Source organism: Cricetulus griseus, chromosome 2 (genome assembly GCF_003668045.3).
Source record: "Cricetulus griseus strain 17A/GY chromosome 2, alternate assembly CriGri-PICRH-1.0, whole genome shotgun sequence".
In the NCBI taxonomy this organism is placed as follows: domain Eukaryota; kingdom Metazoa; phylum Chordata; class Mammalia; order Rodentia; family Cricetidae; genus Cricetulus; species Cricetulus griseus.
In genome coordinates this window covers 87,070,380-87,092,717 of record NC_048595.1, presented here as the reverse complement: position 1 = coordinate 87,092,717, position 22,338 = coordinate 87,070,380, and the positions used below count along the sequence as shown (strand labels likewise).

Here is a 22,338-nt window from a genome sequence, read left to right as displayed (position 1 = left end):
TATCTGTTTTTGATTTAATTTTTGTAAGTGAAATCTGTCTAGAAAATTGTCCATTTCCTTTAGATTTTCAAATTTTAAGGAATATAGGTTTTCGAAGTATGACCTGATGATTCTCTGGATTTCCTCTGTGTCTGTTGTTATGTCCCCCCTTTTCATTCCTGATTTTATTGATTTGCAAGTTCACTCTCTGCCATTTGGTAAGTTTGGATAAAGGTTTGCTACAAAAACAATTTCAGCAGTGTAACTCATACATAAATTAAAAAAAAAAAAAGGTAAGAAAAACAGGCCACACTTAAGAGGCAGAGAAAGGTGGATCTCTGTGAGTTTGAGGCTAGTCAGGAATACATCATGAGACCCTGTCACAAAGAAAGTAAAAAAAGGGGGGAGACAGAAATGAAGGAAAAAAAGGAAATCCAGAAGATCATTCTTATTCTAGAGTACAGAAGCAATAGATTGCAACCTATCTCCCCTCAAGTCTTAGAATGTTTCCAGTATAATCACTATACAATATAATTAGTACAGTTACACATACATATTATAGAATGCAATAGTATAAACTATAGAGTTCATATTAAGGAACCCTAAATTACCCCATCGGAATTCATAGCAGAAAACATAAGTCAATTAAGGAATTCAGACTTCCTTAATTGAGAAATTCAGTTAAGAGGTAGCACACCGTAAGAACTGCACATTTTTATTCAATTTTTATATCCTAATCTGAAATGTTATATCCCAATTGTCCTCTCTGATTAATAAATTCAATAGACTAAACTAAATTGGTTTTTTAACTCCTGAAATATAGGTAAGGCCATTTAATTTTCAACTGTTTCAATGCCATGGCTATAAATTGGAAGACCTCAACACAAAGTACATAGCTCAGCTGAGGCTACTTGACACTTCCTCCTCACTGGTCCTTAACTTACCTGCTGTGTGCTCAGATTGCAGAGTACGATATCCCCAGACGCAGTGGCCACACACACAGACTCCTGATCCAGCAGGCCCTGAATACCCACAATGCAGCCACTTCCATCCTCTGGAAGAAAGCCTTCTGCCACCAATGTAATTTCAGTCTTCACCTTTCACAAAGACATACATGTTAGCAAATTAGTGTTTACATTCAAGAGACATCTGACTTCCAAAAGAAAAATGTTTCTAATAATTCTTGTCATATGTAAGATTTATATACTTTTATGTGTGAGTGTTTTGCCTGAATGTATGTATGTGTACCATGTGTATACCTGGTGCCCTCGGAAGCCAGTAGAGTGTGTGGGATTCCCTAGAACTGGAGTTACAGATGGTTGTAAGCTGCCATATAGGCACTGGGAACCAAACTAGGGTCTTCGTTAAGAGTAGCCAGTATTCTTGACTGCTGAACCATCTCTCCAGCCCTAATGATTATTTTATAACAGCCTTCCAAATATATTCCCTGGATTAAAACTCAAACTTTCATTTCAAAAATAATACAACTCTGCTGTCTTTAACAAGAACAGCTAACATAACCTTTTTGCAAAACAAATGCAAAAACAAGTATGTCTGTTTAAAAATATCCATTAAAAATTAAGGCTAATGACTATGCTCTTTATTCACATTTGGCTTTCAATAAGAAAATCAAATCCAGGGCTTCTATAATTGGGCTACATGCCCTGCTCCCTAAATGCAGTTTCCTAAGATTTCTACAGTGTGGGCAAAGACAATAAATCACCTAAATAAACACACGAGTAGCAACAAATAATCAAACTTACAATTTTCAGAAATGTCCACAGTAAGTTCTAGCACTAAGGACTGGGATTTTAGTCAGTTTGGGTTAGAAGTCTAAGCATGCTTTAAAAACTCTACAAGTCTAGGATAGGAAGTTTCAAATTACAGCACCACAAAATAAATAAAATTAAAAGCTCCATGAACCACATTCATGTACATTCCTAACTGATCACTATTATAATGCAAATTCACAGTAGACAGGGTAAAATGTGAGGTACCCACATAAAATATAAGGTCAAAGCTTTGCCAACTTGTCTTACAAAATTAGCAGTTAAAGCTGGCTACTATTTAAGTTATATCTAGTAAGCCATCTACAAAAAGCAAAGGGCGACTATGTAGGAATATGTACATTACTTTGGATTTAATGGGAGAAGGAAGTTTGGAAGAAAATGAGTACAGGGCCAACCCAGGAGCTGGCATCTTCATCAGTGACTTACTTCTCTTTTCTCAGGATCTACTTCAATCAGCCCACATTCTGAGCCAATTAACACTGTCCCCCGTTCAGTTCGGAGAGAGAAGCAATGAGGTTTCCCGGGTGCTTGAATGTCTCTAAATTCTAGTGTCCGGAACAACTTCAGATTTCTCATGATGAAGCGATTTCTGAGGAAGAAAACCCAGATTTCCCTTGATGAAACATTAACGCTGAAAAGAGAAAGGACTACCTTAACAGTGATAAATGGCCATACCCAACATCAAGCATGATTCAGGGAATAGAGATGTGGCCATTAGAATACTGGGGGAGGGGGGTTCTGAACACACCAACATATACACAATCACACTCTCACTTCTTAAAAGTCTCAGCTTTACATAAAAGTAGAGATTAAGTTACATGTTAAATCTGGAGAAATAACCAAATGATAACCACAGCATAGGCTATTACTGTTGCCATGATCCAATCACCATAGTCCACATCCCTCTCCATGAACTTGGATTCTATTCATCAAAATCTGTGCTGCCCTGCACAGGTCTATAGAATCCAGGATACAAATGACAAAGGTAATAGCAAATTGAGAGGACTTAACTTCTTCCCATTATCTGTCTGTAACTGTGACTACATCCTAGCAATGGGCCTTTACCTTTACAGGGAGGCTGAGTCCCATTCTCTGATACTGCCAGAGCCAGCCTCATCACTGCCATCCCTGAGGCAGGATCATTAATCAAGCATGCTACATCTCCAGACACAGAAATCTAGCCCCAGGATTCATCCTGAGTTTCTGAGCATCAATCTAAAGTCTGAGTACTAGTGTTACAGGGACTTTCTACCAAGTGGTAGAGCCTGATGATACCAACATCTGCTGGGTGGTGATCCCTAGCCACAGGGGCTACTTCCTTCAGCATGACTTCTAAATTACTTCAGCACTCCCTTCACTTTCTCTTCCTCAAATAGCTGTTTAACTAATTCTTCAGAATAAATCCTGCTGAAATACTATGTGCTCTCTACTCTTCTGATGGGACTCCAACTGATAAACACAACAAAACAATTTGAGTTTTTAAAAATCACTGAGCTCAGGTCTGGAAAGATGGCTCAGGTTAACGAGTACAGACTCTTCCAGAGGACCTGAGTTTGATTCCCAACACCTATACAGCCATCTATAATTCCAGTTCCAGGGGATCCCATGCCCCCTTCTGGCATCTATGGGCACTTCATACACATGGTACAAAGCAAGCCCATTAATCTCCCTAATGCCCCAATCCTTTTAGCATCAAAACTTACTTCTCTGAATTGTCATACCCATAATCCTCACTCAAAGGAGTGAGGATTTTTAGAGGAACACAGCCCTATGAATTTTTAGAGGAACACAGCCCTATGCATTTTTTGAGGAACACAGCCCTATGCATTCCTCAATGCTTTCAAAGTTAGAAAATGAGTATGTTCCAAGTACTTCTAGGATCATACGCTGTTAAAACTCCAACTCCCGGGCTGAAGGAATGGCTCAGCAGTTAAGAGCACTGGCTGCTCTTCCAGAGGTCCTGAGTTCAATTCCCAGCAACCACATGGTGGCAGCATCACAACCACCTGTAATGAGATCTGGTGCCCTCTTCTGGTCTGTAGGCACACATGCAGGCAGAACACTGTATATATAATAAATAAATAAATTAAAAACAAAAAACAAAAAACAAAACAAAAAAAACCCCTCCAACTCCCCTAGCTCGATGAATTCAACTTTTCCCCATCCACATATGTGCTAAGGGTCCTACGGTACAACACTGAGCATGTCCTAATATTATGATCATTGTTTCATTTTTCTCCTCCTTGCTCTTCTACCCTTCTTCAGGCTAATCATCCTGAATAGGACACATAATATGTAGCTAACTAAGAAGAAGATTAAATAAACCTGTACACATAGCTGTAACTGAACAAGTCCAAACTGAAAATCAAACTCATTATCTCCTGATGTTTTCATAAACAGGTCCTTAGAAGCACATGAAATGCAACCTGAAAAACAGAGAACCTGCTACTCTTTTACCAAAAAACAGCTCACCCTGGTTTGAAAATTACTGTCACCTGTTTCCACAAGCTAAAACTGTCTGCCTCTTTTTCACTCACTTTCACATTGAGGCATTCACTGGTTATCATCGCAGCTCTCAATATACAAACGAATCCTTTATACAATACCTACGATCCGTTATGTGACTTGCGTCACAAATTGCAAAATGTCACCCGCCCCCCCCCACCCCGCGAAGACAAAAGACTACACAATCACTGCCACCACAGAAATCACCGCTTAGGCATGCCAAGCAAGTAAGCACGGGATACACTACTCCACAGAAAAGCCTCAGATTCGATAAAGGGCCCTCAGCACGGCACTGCAGCCTCGGTTATCTATCCCCTTCCATGGCGGCCTAACCAATTCCTGATAGAGGTTTTATTTCCAAGCTGCAAGAAATCCCGCCGCAGGGGGACCCGACCCTCATCCCCGAGCTGTGCCCCAGGATGGCCTGAGGGAACAAGTGTGCAGAAAGCATCCGAAACTCGAGAGAGGCGGGCCACGCCGCCCAGCCAGCACGCACAGGCAGAAGCGCATGGATCTATCTCCCTTGCACAAGGATCGTCCTGGACAGGCAGGACCAGGCCGCGCGCAGCGGCTCGTACTGGCTCCGGCGAACGCTCACCTGAGATGCCCTCGCGGGACTACACCCTCGTCTCAGTCCGCGGCTCCGAGCTCTCACGACGCACTAGGCTTGGGACGGAACCGCCAATGTGCTCGGGAGACACAGACACGAACCACGGATGGGCCAAACCCACGGTCTAGCACAAGAAAGGCGGCGCTAGGCGTGGCGTCACCAGCTAGGCGCGTCGGCGTGACGTCATCACGTAGGCCGAGCTCACCTCTTTAGTAGCTCTCAGGAGCTTAATCTGGCAGTCCAGAAGTAGTGGGGTCGTGCTGTGTGCTGCCTGCTGTCCGTCAGCCCTCTGGCTCCCGGTTGTATTTGTCCCACTGTTGAGTGTTGGCCCCACAGTGCCTGAGACTGGGGTGGAGGCGGGTGGGGAGGAGAGAGTCTGGCGAGCTGCGCGCCTGCGCATAGAGCTACCACGCGGCAAGTACATCTTTCTGGCCTGGACCGGCAGAATGGAAGAGCTCGGGTACCCAGAGGCGGGGTTGACGGGGCCAGAGGTAGCCGTGGCTACCGAGCCCGCGGCGCCCTCCCTTGTGGATCGATACTTCACTCGCTGGTATAAAGCGGGTAAGTGCGAATGATAGTGAGCTTTGCCCTACCGCGTGGACGGGATGCCGTGGAGACTCCTGCTCCACGATGTAATCGTCCATGCTCTTCTCCGAGCTTCCTAGTTCCAGGAATACAGGTTTGCACTGTTGGAGAACTAAAATGGTCGCATCCGATGTGGGAAGCACAGTGCCATGTGTGGGTTGCTTGCAGGAAAGGACATAAGCTAAACTAAGGAACCCGGCGTTGGTCTTTCTGAGCTTACACTGCCTAGTGTTTGTGTGCCTGTGGGGATCAATCCTAGGCCGAGGCGGGAAGAAAGTTTAGGCTGGAGAGAACATTAACAGAAGTTAAGCAAGCAATATTTAGTGTTAAGATCTTATTTTCCACTTGTAGTTTCGAAGTAAGCTACCCAGGTGTTCTGTTTTTGTATGCCCAGAAAATATCGATGCCACCTTTGGGAATTCTTCTCCAACCTTCCTCTATTTTAGCCTTTTTATTTCAAGCAAACTGATGGATGGACAACACACCAACAGATAAAGACTGGGCCAAATTTAGGATAAGCAGCTCTCCTCAGGACTGAATTTTCCCCAAATGTGATTTTGCATAACTCCAAGACAGCCCTTGAGGCTGGAGAGATGGCTCAGCCTTTAAGAGCACTGACAGTTCTTCCAGAGGACCTGGATTGAATTCCCAGCATCCATATGGCAGGTTCCCACTGCCTGTAACCAGTTCCAGGGGGATACAACAGCCTCACATAGACAAATATGCAGGCAAAACACCAATGCACATAAAATAAAAATAAATAAACCATTTTTTTAAAAAAAGCCCCACCGGGCATTGGTGGCACAAGCATTTCATCCCAGCACTTGGGAGGCAAAGGAAGGAGGATCTCTCTGAATTCGAGGCCAGCCTGGTCTATAGAGCAAGTGCCAGGATAGGCAGCAAAGCTACACAGTGAAACACTGTCTCGAAAAACCAAAATAAATAAATAAAGCCCTCCAAAACAACAAAACAATGTAAGCAATGTGGTGCTTACAATAGTGTTTCTCTAATAGAAACAATTGGTATATTCGTTTTAAAGTGACAAGATGGAGGAGTTAATAACCTTACCATAGAATAAATGATTCTATCTGGATTAGGCTACTTAAGCACCCCGTAGCCTTTATTTGACTACTGTCATCAGCATGAGTCTTAGCCTCATAATGAACTATCTCCATGAACCAAAGAAGGTAATCACATGATAATAGCAGATACCAATTCAAGAACCAACAATTCATTTGTTCCTCTAGATGTCAAAGGAAAACCCAGTGAGGACCACTGTATACTACAACACTCCAACCGGTAAGCAAACCAAGAATTTAAATTATCAACACTTTCTTCTGGTGGTTACTCTTGGGCTGGATATAAGCAATTGTCTTCTGCTGTGTTGATATAGGAGTGTGATGGCAAGTACAAGTCTTGTTCAGTCATTTACTAATTTAGCCAACTTGTGCCAACCATTGAAGTGCCAAAACCTATGGAATAGGTTTGTCATGCCTTGTCTCCCACCTACCCCAGGGTTATCGTAAGACCTGTGGTACTGTTCCTTTTCCCAGGAAGGAAATTCAATCCTATTTTCTCCTGTTCCCTTATTATATTCCTCATGCTACAATTACAGTCAAGAGAAAGAAATAATAATTGGACTGAATGAAGGTCAGTTGGATAGTCATCTCTCAATGAGAATACTGTTATAGGAGGAAGTCTCCACATGCAGTAACAGAATTGCCTTTTTTCCTCCTTGTAGAATATGTGTCATCACGCTGGCAGGATCTCACCCCGTTCTTCAAAGTGGCAAAACTATTAAAAGTATTTCCTATCAGATCAGTACCAACTGTAGCAGACTTCAGAACAAAGTATCTGGGAAATTTAAGCGGGTATGTCCCTGTAGAGAGAGAGAGAGAGAGAGAGAGAGAGAGAGAGAGAGAGAGAGAGAGAGAGAAGAAGAAGAAGAAGAAGAAGAAAAGGTACTCAGGAGGTATAATGTCTATTATAGTAGATTCTGTGCTCTCATTCTTTCCTAAAGAGATAAGATGGAATATGAGCCTTTACCTGGTATCCCAGCTCTTGGGTAGCTGAGGTAGCACAATCGGAAGAATGAGCTCTATACTATATAGATATATAGTAAGTACCAGCTGGATAAGGCTATATAACAAAACTCCTCAAAACAAGAAAGGATCTTGGCTCCAACAGCCTATGTTCACTTTAGGAAAAGTTGGTAAAAAGAGGGCATTAAGCACTCTCATTTGCCTGCTTATAGATAGTTGTCACACCCCTGATTCACCCACCTTCCAGAGCATCTAATACAACCATATGTGCTATCAAGTAGTGTACTAAAATATGGCACAAATGGTTAAAAGGCATGTATTTAAGTTAGCTTTGTAGGGTTTATTTAAACATATTGTTTTTATTTTTATTCATGTGTATGTGTATGGGAGCCTTCAGAGGTAGAAAGAGCTTGTCAAATCCCCTAGAACTGAAGTAAAGATAGTTGTGAGCTACCAGATGTGGGTGCTGGGAACTGAACCTGGTTCTTCTTCAAGGGCAGGGAATAGTCTTAGCTTCTACGCTATCTCCCCAGCCCACTAGTTTTATCTTTTAGTTAGAAAAGTACTCCTTCAAAAAGTCTTGTGGAGTGGTTGACCCTGTAAGGAAGTTCCTTTACCTACTAATTTCTAATATAACAGATAGGGATCTTTTGGATATTTTCAGGTTTTGTTTTGAGACAGGTTCTCAACTCTATAACCCTGTCTAACCTGTATGCCACTACACCCCATAGAAGATAGGGATCTTAATGAAACTATGTAGAACATTGCTGCCATATGTTGTATTGAATTTTATCTTGTAGGTTGATTGCAATTTGATTACCGTATGGGTTGAAATCTTTATACCTGGCCATATATAGATTTCTCATTTGCAATTGAAAAATACATCATTAGCCTGTAACTAAACTACCCACTAAAAGATGGTACCTAGCACATAGTAGGTTGTTACGTTGAAGTGCATGAGTAGTTTTATGCACTTAAATCATTTTTCTATAAAACACCAGTTCTAAGACTAGATCCTGTTTTAATAGTGAGGGGTGTACCAGAGGGAAATGAAAACACAGTTAATTTGCTTCTTTTATCTCATTACCCAGGGGGCACAGTTTTTAACAGAACTCGCACCTCTGTGTAAGATTCACTGCTCTGATGGAGAAGAATATACCATATCTAGGTAAGCAGTGTTTTAGCTACCGAAACACAAATGCCCGTGTTCACTATAGTAAAAAATTACTGGCAATTTTTTCTAAAAATTCTTTTTTAAAAATAGCTGTGTTAGAGGTCGATTGATGGAAGTGAATGAAAATATTCTTCATCAGCCGTCTCTTCTTCAAGAAAAGGTAAAGGAGAGGTGGGGAAAGCATGATGCTGTCCATGTGCCTTTTAGAGGTCAGTTGACAATACTAAATGTTCTGTTTCCCCCCAGCCCTCCACTGAAGGCTACATTGCAGTTGTATTGCCCAAATTTGAAGAAAGTAAAAGCATAACAGAAGGGTTACTAACACAGCAACAGTATGAAGAAGTCATAGTAAAAAGAAATAATCCTACAGCCACATCATGAGCCCTGAGATGGAGAGACAGCAAAGGATTCTCACCCTGCTTGGCCTCAACCGTCAGTTCACTGAAGAAAGCAAGTGTATGTGAAGTATTCCTCACACATGGCCACAGGAGAAGCCTAATCCTTCATCTAACCTAATTCCCCTCCTTTGTCTTAACATCACAAGCCTTGGTCCCCATTTGTAGTCAAGCTCTAGGATCTACTTTGCCTAGGTACTTGCTTTGGGTGTTTGCTTGCATATGTACATCAGAAAACAACTTTGAGTTTTTACCTTTTGTTAGACATGCTCTCATTGGCTTAGAACTTTGCCATGAAGTTCCAGGGAGACACCCATCACCTCTGCCTCCCATCTTGCAAGGCTAGTATTACAAGTACACACACCATACCCAGCTTTTATATGGGCCAGAAACCCCAAACTCAGGTCTTCATGTGTTCAAGGTGTATTACTTTTCAGTGTCTGTGATTGATAAAATACCATAACCAAAAGCAACTTCAACAAGTGTTTATTTGGGTTGTAGTTCTAGAATACTAGATGTCCACCCTAGTAGGAAGGAATGGTATCAAGAGCAGGACGCTGAGAGATCACATCTCCACCATACACAAAAAGCAGAAAGTAAACTGGAAGTAGGGTAAGGTTATTAACTGCCCCTAGTCATGTAATTCCCCAGCAAGACTTCTTGTACTAAAAGTTCTGCAACCTGGGGACCAACTGCTCAAATACATAAAGACTTTTTTTTTTAAATCAATCTTCATTCTTCTCATGATCCCTATAAGCCCATAGCCATGTCATGCAAAATGCAATTAATCCAATATCAAAAATCACCATAGTCATTCCTTCTCTGAAGTCCAAAGTCTCTTCTAAGACTCAATGCAGTCTCTTGTGTCCCTGAGTAAATCAAAAAACCAGTTACATACTTCCAACATACAATGGCACAGAATATGCGTTCCCATTCCAAAAGGAAGGAATGATGGGCATAGTGAGGAAATACTGAACCAAAGCAAGACAGAAACCAGCAAATTCTGCAGCTGCATGTCCACTATCTACGGGTTTGGTTTCAAAGGAATTAGTTGACTGCCCCTCCAGCATTGCTGCCTGCATCATAGATATTTTTCTGCATTGTTCTGTTCTGTGTGCAACCCTCCTTGGCAAGATGTTTCACAGCTTTGGTATGTCCAGTGTCTTTGGGCCTGCACTACAACCCAGCTCCATGTGTCCTCTCATGGCCTTCTTGCAGAAACTCCATCTCTACCATATGCTGCTTGGCCTCTAGCTTCCTGAAGCAAAGAAGGAAGAATCCAGAATCCGTTCATTCTTTTATGCCTCCAAAGCTAATATCATGAGGAAAATACTTGATCATATCCACAGCAGCTCTTGTGTTATGTTGTTTCTAGGAGCAAACAGCCAGTATATTAGGCTGTCTTTCATAGATTGGAGGTTTATCTGGGTGGAGTCTTGCCTTAGCCAGCTGTCCCACTGTTCTAGTGTAGAGCAGACTTCTCTTTTTTTTTCCTTAAATATATGTGTATATATATGCATGCATGCATGCTCTATCTGGATATATGCCTGAATTCCAGAAGAGGGCATCAGATCCCATTATAGATAGTTGTGAGCCACCAAGTGGTAACACAAAAAAACACAATCAGTGACCCAGAGACAGATATGAGAGTTCAGCCTAAAGATCAGGGAAGCAAAGCAGCCAAGCTGCCAGAAAGCTCTTACCTCTAAAAGGGCTGAGGCGTTCCTATTCTCAATGTGGATGGAGAATGAATGCCTTATACTAACACCTTGCTCTTGTCTTATATACCTCCCTAATGCTGGGAATAAAGGCATGTGATCCCAGGTGCTGAGATCATCTTTGTGAGAGCTGTTTCTCTTTAGGAATGGATCAGTCTTGCATAGATCTAGGTGACCTTGGATTCACAGAGATCAGTCTACCTCTTAATCCTGAGTGTGTACTACCACCTCCTAGCTTCTGACTGCTAGGATTAAAGGTATGTGCCTGGCTTCTATGGTGTGTGGCTGACTTTGCTTCCTGAATCCTCAGGCAGGCTTTAATAAATCATAAATAATATTTCACCACACTAAGCGGTTGCCAGGAATTGAACTCAGTACCTTTGGAAGAGCCACCCATGCTCTTAGCCACTGAGCCATCTCTGCAGCCCTAGAGCAGGCTTCTTAATAGCACTAATCTCTGGTAATGACAGTCTTTCCCAGCACATGACTTCCTTGTGCTCTTTTCTCCATGTTGCACATTTTGTATTTTTGCTAGACATGTTCATTTTGTTTTTTCTTTTTCTTTCCCTTTTTATGTTGTCTTGACACAGGGTTTCTCTGTGTAGCTTTGGAGCCTGTCCTGGAACTCCTTCTGTAGACCAGGCTGGCCTCAAACTCACAGAGATCGGCCTGCCTCTGCCTCCCAAGTGCTGGGATTAAAGGCGTGTGCCTCAGCCACCTAGCTTGACATGCTCATTTCATTGGTCAAAGTTACACTATCTTAAATATCTATTGCCAGAGAAAGTAGTCCATTACTTAAATTCAGCTTCATGTCAGTTCTCAGGACTTGGGTAAAAAGTAACCAGATTCTTTGTCAAAGGGTAACAAAACTGGCATCTAGCCACTTTGCTTTGTTTCTCTCCAAAACCTAGGAGCCAGGCCTCTACTTAGGTTCAGAACAGAAAATCTTGTTTCACAATGCTCTCATTATTCAACCATTTTTCTGGCCCAGAGTTCCAGTCTTCCAAATTCTTCCAAAAAACAACATGGTCACATTTTTTTCACAGCAACAACCTCACGTCTTGGTACCAAAGTCTCTATTAATTACCTGTCTGTTGCTGTGATAAAACACCATGACCAAAGCAACTTAAGAGGTTTTCTTGGCTTGTGGTTCCAGGGGGTTAGATGTCCATGGCAGCAGGCACAAGGAGCTGAGATCAGACCACCACACACTGGAGGCACAGTGAAGTGGGAATGGATCAAGGTTATAAACTCAAAGCCTGCCCCCAGTGACATGTTTCATCCAGCAAGTCTCTACATCCTAAAGTTTGTAACAGCCCCCTACAATGCCACCAGCTAGGGACCAAGGGTTCTGAATACATGAGACCATGGGGAACATTTCTCCTTCAATCTACAACAGGAGGCACACACAAATGGCAAACAAGGAATATTTTTCTGATTAAAAACACAAGCTCTTGAGAAATATTTTGAAAAGTTTTGCATTCCTATAACCTGGGAGTAAGTAGTACCTATTAACATAGCTCCTGCTTGAATGCTATGGTACACTTACTTCTTCTGCCTCAACTTTTTTTTAATGTGTTTTCCCACATGTATGCATGTGCAGTATGTTTGTGTAATGCCTGTAGATGCCAAAAGAAGACATCAGACTCCTTGGAATTGAAATTACAGATGGTTTGTGAGCCACCATGTAGGTGCTAGGAAGTGAACCCAGGTCCCCTGGAAAGGCAGCCAATGCTATTAATCTGTAAGCCATCTCCAGCCCCTTGCCTTAATTATTTTTTAATAATTAAGTCCAGCCCTGTCCCTTCTGCTGTGGCTTTTCCCCTCTAGGTTGCTGGAGAAACAGGAATGTGGAGTCTGCCTTCTATTCTACATGGAAATGCTTTGAAAATGTACAAGGCTCTTCTAAGAAATGGAAGAATTATGCTGCAGTGTGGAGCTGGCTCCTGCTAATGCATAGTGGTGACTCTATCGTGCACGTTTTATTGACAGCTAGTTTGTAGTAATGAAGGTATGTCAGTCTGTCATGCGGAGGCATAGATGTCTTAGCACAGAGCAAGGGTTTTACATTATCTAATTAGAAAAAAAAAAACAGCTATGAAGTTCTGGTTTTAGATTAAACATTTACACTGAATTTAAAACAAAAAGACCTTAAATCATGAAACTTTGTAAAGGGCGCAACATGTAGTAACTGTCAGTCATTTCCCTGTTTTTAATGAAATAATTGTAAGTACAGCCAAGCAGAGTTTATTGAAAAGAAAGAAGTAGCTCCCTGTAACCTGGAGGGGATTAAAACTAAATTTCCTTTAAATAAAGTAGTTTTATACAGATGAAAGCCTGATTTGTAAGTTCTGTCCTCTTGTCTGTTGACATCATTTTACCCTGTTTCCTCACCACCACCCCCAGGAGCCTAATTATACTTTCGGGTGTGTAAAGGTATTCTGTAAATATTTATAAGGAAATTTTCAAAAATATTTTTTTAGTTCACAAGAGAAAGTTCTTATAACCTGAGTGACAGTGTCGGTGATGGGATGAAAATTAAGCACACAGCAACAGAGCCTCACTTAGAGTGGCAGAAAAATTCTCAGAGACTCATGCTGAGAGTCCATATCTGTTGCAAAGTTGTATCTTTCTTCACTATTTTTATTACAAGTTAAAAGAATGTTTTGTTTCACAGACTAAAAACCATGCTAGACACAAAATGGTAAGGTTGCAAGGGCACTTTTAATTTTATTACTGATCAGTATGTTCTCACCTCAATGGATCAAAATTAAACCAGTTGGTATGAATTCAGTTACTGTACATAATTTTTATTGAAGTGTACATTGCCATGTTTAATACTAATTAATAAGCCTTATTTTGTTGACCAAAATAATGACATTGTTACCACATACCTGGTGGCCCTTAACAGTTTTATTGAGGGATCTGCTTTATTGCTAAAATATTTCCACCGAAATCCAGTAAAGTTAGCATCCTGCTTCTCAGTTTAAAAAGTAGTCAGAATTTTCACTTGTATAAGTTGGTAACAATCTTATTTCACAGGAGATGGTTCCATTCAATCATGCCCTATAACAGCCATCTGCAAGATTACTCCACTGCTTTAGAATGAATGCTTGTGTTGACATCTGCAATGGTAGCTAAAGAAATACTTAGCATTCCAGCCACTATCCAGGACTATGTGGTCAGCTATGCATACTACAGCTAGAATAAAAAGCCATTTCCTCTTCTGACTTTGCTCCAGGATTCTTTGGAGTGACTTCTGTTATTTTTCCTTTCTGGAGCATGCAAGGGACAGATGTAGCCTAATAACCTTACTAGGTGAAATGCTTGTTAGAAGCAACAGTGCTAGGAAGGCTGTGACCAAGCATTTGAGGGACCCTTAGCCTGCATCAACAAGAATTGAAGAAGAGTCCACAGGTCTAAGAAAAACTCTGCATTCAACCAGGCCACTTTTTATTTTCTGCTGAAATTAGTGTTGTAGATAATCAGCTTAAATAAAAGAGTTAGGGTGCCAAAAGGGAGTATGCATTCACGGTTGCGTCTTTGGGATTCAGCTGTCGTTAAGACAGTTGAGATATTTGGTGTGTGCTGAGGAACATTCTGAACAGTGTCTACTTTAAAATTGCACTGCCATTAGAATCTTAGCAACTGCCACAGCAATGACTGTGGTTAAGCTCTCTAATCTGAGGGGAAAAAAAGAGAGATTTCAGCATTCTCTTTAGAAAACAGATGAATTTCTGAAAGAACAAAGGATCAATTGCTTTTTTAAAAGGTCAGCTGTGCCACATGATATTCCAGAGATGAACTGCAGGCTGCTCAGGTTTTACCATCCATGATATCTTTTTTCGTCACTGAGACCCACCTGTTACTTTCCACCTGGAGGAAAGGGTTAAGACAATTAGCTTGAGCTGTGCTCTGAGAACAAACTACAAAGTATTAGTGCACACACTGTTGTTTTCCATTAAGTTAGTAAGAAAAGGTTGAATACAAAAAACCATCTCACCTTCTTCAGTAACTTATAGCAAAGTGACAGGAGCTGGACCACGAGAGCCATCATGGATCTTATCTTTGTAATACACTTGTCAACCTGTGGTTACAAAGCATGCATGTCATTCTAAAAACAGTACTTCAAAAATGTTACCTATTTGGTTTTACAGTGGTGAAGTTTCTCCGTCATGGAAATCTAAGAGATCTTGAAAGGTGTAGATCAGGGTACTTTGAGGCTCCAGAACACAGCACTGACTACTTGATTTCGTGCCTATTTCATGGAACCCCAGGAAAGAGGGTTTTACTTAAGCTATGATGAACATCTCAAAACACTCTACACACTGACAGTGCACCCCCTACTTGGCAATTCTTAACACTCTGCCCAAACTCCTGAGGCAAAAACAACCAGTTAAGGACTCGGAGGTAGCTGCTCAGTGCTAGGAACTAGTCTGCAGTCTGAAATCTAATTTTGGTGACTGCCCCCCCAGGTCAGTCACAGAGCTGCTGCTTTTAGACAAGCATGAAACAGGCTTTCTGTGCACTTAGCACAAAGGGCTGGAACTAACCTGATAAGGAGATGGACGTGAAATGTTCTCAAGTGTTTCCCCAAAAACCCACCCTCTGCTTTACCTTGAGGAACACTTTATTCTGCAAAGACGTCTTAGTTATTGTCTGGAGCTGGTGGCATAGAGGAATTAGCTTGTTTATTTCCAGGAGAAGCATAAGTTTGTCATCATCTTTTAGCTGAAATGTAATTTAGGAAGTTATTGCAACCACAACAAAACTCCATCTTTTATACTTTTTTACCCTTTTAGATAGCATCTCACATGTAGCCCTGGCTGATCTGGTACTCACTATGTAGACCAGGCTGGCCTCAAACACATAGAGACCCACCACTGTCTTCATCTTTTGAGTGTTAAACCATACCTAACCTACCTCTCTCTTTTTTCCTTAGTGCTTGATTTTTTAAATACAAAACTAAGATCATGAAACAGTATTTGTTTGATAATGATGTATAATTTCCACAAATCATAAATATTTGTCATATTTTGTCTTTTGTGGTACTGCAGATAGAACCCAGGACTTTGTGCATACTAGACAAGGTCTCCCACTGGGTTAGATCCATCCCCACAAGGAATATTTATAATCACACAAAAATGTACACAATATAACAGAGTAACAAAAATGGAATAACATAACAGAATGTTCTCTGAATTTGTGCCTAGCCTAGATCTTATGTACCTTTGTGTTAGTAATAGGATTCCAGTGTTAGTATGTGAAATCACTAGCCCCGGACAGGTAGACATGCATTACCTGTTTTGAAAATGACTGTACATTTGAAGTAAGTTTTAATCCCTCTGCAGCAAAACCCTGGTAGAGAAGGAAAACAGCAATGAGATCAGTGTCTTCTGGATGGCTGGTAAATAAATATGCCCAATTATCTCACAGAGTTAGAAAATAACCCAGACATTAAGATTAGCCCCAGAGCTCCTAACTTTTTTATTGTACCATGGGAAACACCAGGGTTTAGCTGAAATCAGAAATTTTCCCAGAGCTAATCAAAATCCTCCGAGAGGCTCCTCTATACATAGAGACATCCAGTTATTCTGCAGAGCTACACAGACCTGGGACCCGCAGCCACACAATTAACAATTCCTTTCTGAAGGGATCCCTGAACCATTTCATAAGATCTCCAGTTACAGAGGGGAGTCATTTTTCTTCAGGGTGCAGCCCCTGGTCACTTGTCATAACCTCACACCTGTACACATGCTAGCAACCCCAATTAAATAGTGAGTTTAAAAAAAAAAGATGAGAGTAGGGAGGACATGACCTGAGAAGAAGGAAAGCAAGTTCCTGAGGGCGAGGAAAGAGGGTAAGAGAAAGGAATGCAGGGGGGAGAGTAAGATCAAAATGCATTGTGTACGTGTAGAAAGAAAATGGTGAAAAAATAAGCCTTTTTTTTTTTTTTTTTTGAATCCTCAAGTATAAGAGTCATGAATCCTGGAGAATGAGGTCAGGTTAGAATTCTGCTGCTTCCACCTATCCATAACCAAATTTGCTTCCAGACACTGGCTATCTGAGAGGACCAATCCAGACTGTTAGATTTTGTTCAAATTTTCAGATTTTGTTTGTTCACCTTGCATTTTACAATTAAGAGAACAGGACTAGGGAGAGGAGCTAAAACCTAGGCCAGACAAGTTTGAGTAATAGTCAGGGCACATTAAAATGAAGAACACATGAGACACTTTAAAACTTCGCCTCAGGGGCTGCAGAGATGGCTCGGCTGGAAAGAGCACTTGCTATCCTTTCAGTTCCCAGCACCGAGCTACCCACAACCACCTGTCATTTCAGCTCTGGGAAACCTGACACCCTCTTCTGGCCTCTGAGGACAGCTGCACAGTGGCATTCAGACACATTTGTGCACACATGCACTCATGTACAAGTGCATACAAATAACAATAATAAACCTTTTTACAATGCTACCATAGCAGTAAGGGATGAGGGCAGATGTACCTGACAACAGTAATAAGGCAAAGATCAGAATAATTTAGGAAGAAAAATAGTCCTGGTAGTTAACTAGGTAAAGAATATGGAAAGAGAAAGGGTGAACTTTGACCTTCTAGTCACCAGCTTACTACCTTGCCATTGCTGGTTAACATGATTTCAAGGTGAAATAGCTCCCTTTGCACTTTTTCCAGCCCTGGAAGGGGAACCAGCAGCTTTCTGTTAGCTTCGGTGGGCACTGAATGATTTACTTCCCTACATCCCTCATTATTCCACACTCTCACAGTTCTCACAACGCTGCTGTGTCTGTCTCACTGAGTGTCACAGTTGTAAAAGCACATTAAAGCCAAGAACTCCCCAAACTCTGTCCAACCTGACATTGACCTTTGCCTTCAACATGATGCTTGATTTCCTGCTTCTCAGCCCTGAGTGGACTCCCCAGCATCACACTTGAAAACAAAAGAACAGTAAGGTTCTGCAGAGATGCCATGCCTGCCACCACTTCACTGTGGCTCAGCACCACCTCTGCACGGCCTCCTGAATCTTTCCTGTGCATCTGGTATCACCGCCATTGCACTCGTTCCGCCTGTGAAATGTTCTCACCCCACATACCCTTCCAACTCTCCCTTCAATAGCGAGCCTACTCAGAAGGCACCTTAGAGAAGTCTTTCCAAGCACCCCCACCACCTTTCTCTCTTTATCCTACATGATCTTATCTCTCTGAGTACTTGGGAAAACAAAACATACCTCTAGAAAGTGAATTAAGTCGTGCGACGTTTTCAGTGGCCCCTCTCCTCTAAAATAGAAGTTATTAGAAGACAAATATTACCTGTACATTGGTTTATGTAACATTTATGTTTTAGAGCATTCTGTATATTAGCAGAATTCAATTTTTTAAAGGAAAACATGAACACACTGATAATATTGTGACTTTTTCTTGAAATAACTATTATTTACTAAGTTAAAATTATATATGTTAATTTCATAACATAAAAAAAACTGAAAGTGGACAGTTAATTAGTGCTCTTTGTCCTTTTTATTTTGCTTCATGAATAAATACATGATATCTGGTAATATGTCTGAACCAAAATACATTTCTTATGCAATCAAAAGAGCAGACCAAAAGCCACTAAGTCCACAGGTCAAATGTCAGCCCTGGCAGGAACTCATCTACAGCTTCAATGAAGCATATATAAAATTCCAGTTCTAGATATAGAAAATAATCATAGTACAACTTGTGTTGACAAGTTTTATCAAGGAGTTTAAAAGCTACCAGTAATTAAGAACAATGAACAAAATGAAAGTAAATTCCAGCAGAATTCATTAGAGGGTGATGGTCGAGGCACAAATCAGAGGATGAGCACTCCAGTAGCAATGCCTGCACTTAACAGGTATGAGGGCCAGTAAATCCTTCCTGATCTGATGAAATGCTGAGAGGGGCAACCCGAGCCGTGACACAAACCCATATTAAAGTTATAAAGAACTGACAATTTTGAAAAAACATTGAAAGTTACTAGATATCTTCAATATTTATTAAGAACTGTGAATTGTTATATAGAAATCATTATTAATAGATTATATAAATGATTACAATGATTTCAAACAATAGCCTGAGGAAGGGCTATAGACATGCCCAGGAAAACTACAAATCTCTTCAAGACTGAAGGCTAGCAACTGGGCTTGCAAGGAGTACCTAGATTAGCTTGGTAAAGCATGGGACTTAAGGGAAATGGAAGAGACAGTTGAGGAAACGTGCAGACACTGCAGTAAAGTAACAACATGTGCTTTGACCACAAGGAGATAATTACATTATAGAGACCTGCCTAAGTGAACAAGTCATTATACATTCGTGTGCTACAGGAATTCTGTTTTCCTGAACCTTATTCTTTCTGTCCCAAAACCTTATATCCTAGCCCACAGAGCTTCAGCCAGCCTCTGACCCTCCATGGAGTTGTCCCTCATACTTCCCAATCTTTTCTCACCTTTAAAAAAATCTATTTATTCATGGTTCATGCCTGTAGTCCCAGTTCTCAGCAGCCTGAGATAGGAAGATTACTGCAAGTTCCAACCCAATGTGGTCTATAGTGAGAGACCCTGTCTTATAACTACCTGAATAAGCAAATATGTAAACTAACCAAAATGTCACCGCCTTACCTAGTAAATAAATACAGCGAATAGGCCATCCTGGACATGTTCCGTCCGTGTCGAGCGATCTCGTTCTCTTGATCCTCCCACTTCTCAAGTTCACAGTCAGTATCGGAGGTGAGCAAAGCCAGCTTCAGCCCCAGCTTTGCTATCTTGGCCTGCTCCTGCAAACACACTCAATCACAGGTCTGTCCTTGGAAGGGAGACTTCACAACTCTGTCGTTATTGATGTAAGACTGTTAGACAACCATAGAGCTTACCTCTGAATCCGGTTTGTCGGGCTTTAAAGATTTCAGGTTTGCATTATTCTTCTGTGACAATGAAAAGATCAGAAAATCTTAGCATTTAATTGTGAGGAAAGACGGCAGTAATAGAAAGCATACGAACTTGTGATGGACCCTAACTTCCCCGTACCCACCAGGGAGTTAAATTGCAGTTAACCACACTTGTAAAATATTCTACTAGGTAACTTCTGCTAAAGCAACTCATCAATTTGGTACTCAGGGCCAGGGGCACAAAGGATCATGTCCAGCAGTCTGTTTTCTGTGTTGCTAACCACCATCCTCTTTTCACAAGGTCTTTAGGGGCCTCAGGACAACACCTAAAATATTCTCAGAATCAAGTGATAATGTCTTCCAAAGCTCCCTGGCTTTTCTGTTACAATAAGAATATTGTAACAGCTGGACAGTGGTGGCATACACCTTTAATAATCCCAGCAATCTATAGTTTTGGGCCAGCCTGTGTCTTGGAAAAAAAAAAAAGAACATTGTAATTAATATTTGAACGATTCTGATGAAATAAATGTCTATTCAAGTTAATCACTAAAGATTGTGTAAGTACTTTCCTACTGGTTATGACTCTATCATCTAATGCCTTTCACTCTCTGAATTCTGACACCCTAGTTTCACTGCCTAGTTTCTGACACCCTAGTTTCACTGTTACAATATTAGCACAGGTGCTAATCCTGAAGCCCAGGTTATAAAAACATTACACTTTGAATTTAGGATTTAATGTCAACCAGTACTCAGTGGTCTCCTATTTTAGAAAGAGCATGTTTGTTTTCATATAACTATTAGGAACTCAATGCATTTCCTCTAGATGAGAAGAACCTAACATAGTCAGGACACCAGGCTAGTTCAGAGATACAGACCTGTTAATATCAAGAACTACAATATGTCCTACCACTAACTAGAGCAATGTTTCTTTGAAATATATGTGCAAAAGTTCCTTGGAGATGACAGCATACAGTGAGAATTTCTCCTACTCCGAGACACATTAAGAGCTCCCATAGTTAGAGCAGGAGTTCAGGACAGGGAGGGTCAGCAGAGAAAAAGTGAACAATAGCTGGAGAAAGCCATTGGTCCAGTGAAAACACATATCCAAATTACACACACACACACACACACACACACACACACACACACACACACACACACACACACCAGATACACAATGTATTTGCATATGTATATGCAAGATGTGGATTACAGTCAAATAAACACTCATGTGCCTGTCTAGCTTAAGAAAAAGATGAAAACTTTTTAATTTTTTTAAACTTTGTTTTATGTGTATGGATGCTCCGCTTGCATGAATGTATGTATGTGCACCATGTGTATGCCAGGTGCCACTGGAGGCCAGAAGAAGGTACCGGATCCAATGGAGCTGGAGTTATAACTGTAGCATTTGAATCCAGGTCTTGTGTAATACCAGTCACTGAGCTTAACCACTAAGCCATCTCCCCAGCTCTCATCACCAAACTTTTCAAATATATATACAGATACCCCTCAATTTATTAATGGGATACATATTGGTAAACCCATCATAAATTGAAATTGTATTAAGTAAAAAAATGCATTTAAGAGCTACAGTTAGAACACTTCCATACTATCTATGTAAGACTCCAGGTTCAGTTCCCTCCCCCCAGTTTCACCAAAAAGAAATGCATTGAGAATAGCAAACCTATCGGCACAGCACACAGCATCGCTTGTTTCTGTTAAGCTTCACATACCTTCCTAGAAGCTTCCACTCACTGACATTGCCCAGCATTGTGAAAGAGGATCACAGCATTGAGGGCAAGCTTGAGAAAAGATCAAAATTCAAAGTAAAATTTCTATTCAACATTGTGTGATGTAACCATGTATACATTAGGGTCCATCTGTACCTGCATGTCTGCACATGTTTGAGACAAGGAGGGAAAGAAAGGAAGAGAGTCATGTGTCACCTAACAACGTTTTCATTAGCAACAGGCCAAATTTACCATGGTGGTCCCATAAAAACATGTCAGTGCTCAGTGGTCAAGAGCACTCCCTGCTCTTGTAGAAGATCTGGGTCTGTTCTCAGAACCCAGATAGCAGCTCCAGTTCCAGGAGATCCAATACCTTCTTATGGCCTCTATAAACACCAGGCACACAAATGGTGCACATTCATATATGCAGGCAAAACACTCATATACATACAGCTTTAAAAAATGAATTTAAGACATCCAAGAACATCGTCTGTTACATAGTGAGTTCAAGGCCATCCTGTGACAATTGATCCCTTATCTAAAAAAAATTAAAAAAAAAACTCAAAATGACGAAATCACCTGTGACAAATTTCCCAGAGCATGTTCCACTGTGAAGTGATAGCCTCCTGCTTTATGTAATACACACACACACACACACACACACACACACACACACTCACACACACAATACACACATGCACACACATGAGCTAGTAGGTAGGTATCTTCCTTACATCTGAACACAAACTTTGTGATATTTCCTATTGAAGACAGGAGCGTAGGAAGACAGACAATAAGTTAATATAAACTATGCTACTATACACATACATGTAAACACGAAAGAACAAAACTATACTCATGAGAACTAAACTGACTCCTTCTGGGTGTCACTTAGTCT

The 22,338-nt window shown here is 41.0% G+C and overlaps 3 protein-coding genes across 7 annotated transcripts in view; 1 reads left to right on the top strand and 2 right to left on the bottom strand.

The window, feature by feature from the left end:
* The window catches only part of Elp1 (elongator complex protein 1), a 58,812-nt gene extending 53,584 nt beyond the window's left edge, over nt 1-5,228 (bottom strand). For 2 of the 4 annotated variants that reach the window (XM_027403054.2, XM_027403057.2), the window contains exons 1-3: nt 4,873-5,013; nt 2,196-2,358; nt 924-1,076 (exon numbers count right to left, since the gene is read on the bottom strand). In XM_027403054.2, coding sequence (XP_027258855.1) covers nt 924-1,076; nt 2,196-2,345 — 303 coding nt within the window. In that variant the 5' untranslated portion in view covers nt 2,346-2,358; nt 4,873-5,013. Of the gene's footprint in view, nt 1-923; nt 1,077-2,195; nt 2,401-4,872; nt 5,014-5,089 lie in introns of those variants that run through there. The other 2 variants (XM_027403056.2, XM_027403055.2) reach the window with 2 other exon arrangements.
* A 72-nt stretch (nt 5,229-5,300) lies between these two features.
* On the top strand, nt 5,301-13,128 carry Abitram (actin binding transcription modulator). Of its 2 annotated transcripts, XR_003482862.2 has the most exons (7): nt 5,301-5,445; nt 6,717-6,768; nt 7,211-7,340; nt 8,603-8,679; nt 8,776-8,845; nt 8,932-9,141; nt 12,629-13,128. XR_003482862.2 is itself a non-coding variant. In XM_027403059.2 (6 exons), the coding sequence occupies exons 1-6, from the start codon at nt 5,331-5,333 to the stop codon at nt 9,064-9,066; spliced, it is 579 nt and encodes a 192-aa protein (XP_027258860.1). In that variant the 5' UTR covers nt 5,301-5,330; the 3' UTR covers nt 9,067-9,553. The 2 variants fall into 2 exon arrangements, 1 of the variants encoding a protein (XP_027258860.1); XM_027403059.2 differs by lacking the exon at nt 12,629-13,128 and having other exon boundaries at nt 8,932-9,553.
* A 375-nt stretch (nt 13,129-13,503) lies between these two features.
* Nucleotides 13,504-22,338, bottom strand: part of Ctnnal1 (catenin alpha like 1) — a 55,896-nt gene continuing 47,061 nt past the window's right edge. The window contains exons 13-19 of the mRNA XM_027403058.2: nt 19,696-19,746; nt 19,445-19,599; nt 18,038-18,086; nt 16,100-16,156; nt 15,416-15,529; nt 14,802-14,885; nt 13,504-14,674 (exon numbers count right to left, since the gene is read on the bottom strand). Of these exons, the coding sequence (XP_027258859.1) occupies nt 14,615-14,674; nt 14,802-14,885; nt 15,416-15,529; nt 16,100-16,156; nt 18,038-18,086; nt 19,445-19,599; nt 19,696-19,746 (570 nt within the window). The 3' untranslated portion in view covers nt 13,504-14,614. The remainder of the gene's footprint in view (nt 14,675-14,801; nt 14,886-15,415; nt 15,530-16,099; nt 16,157-18,037; nt 18,087-19,444; nt 19,600-19,695; nt 19,747-22,338) is intronic.

Bases quoted from the DNA above. Each gene is read 5' to 3' on its own strand.
- Abitram (XM_027403059.2), top strand. From the start codon at position 5,331: ATGGAAGAGCTCGGGTACCCAGAGGCGGGGTTGACGGGGCCAGAGGTA. The intron at 5,446-6,716 runs GTAAGTGCGAAT...TTGTTCCTCTAG, and splicing joins CACTCGCTGGTATAAAGCGG to ATGTCAAAGGAAAACCCAGT. The intron at 6,769-7,210 runs GTAAGCAAACCA...TCCTCCTTGTAG, and splicing joins ATACTACAACACTCCAACCG to AATATGTGTCATCACGCTGG.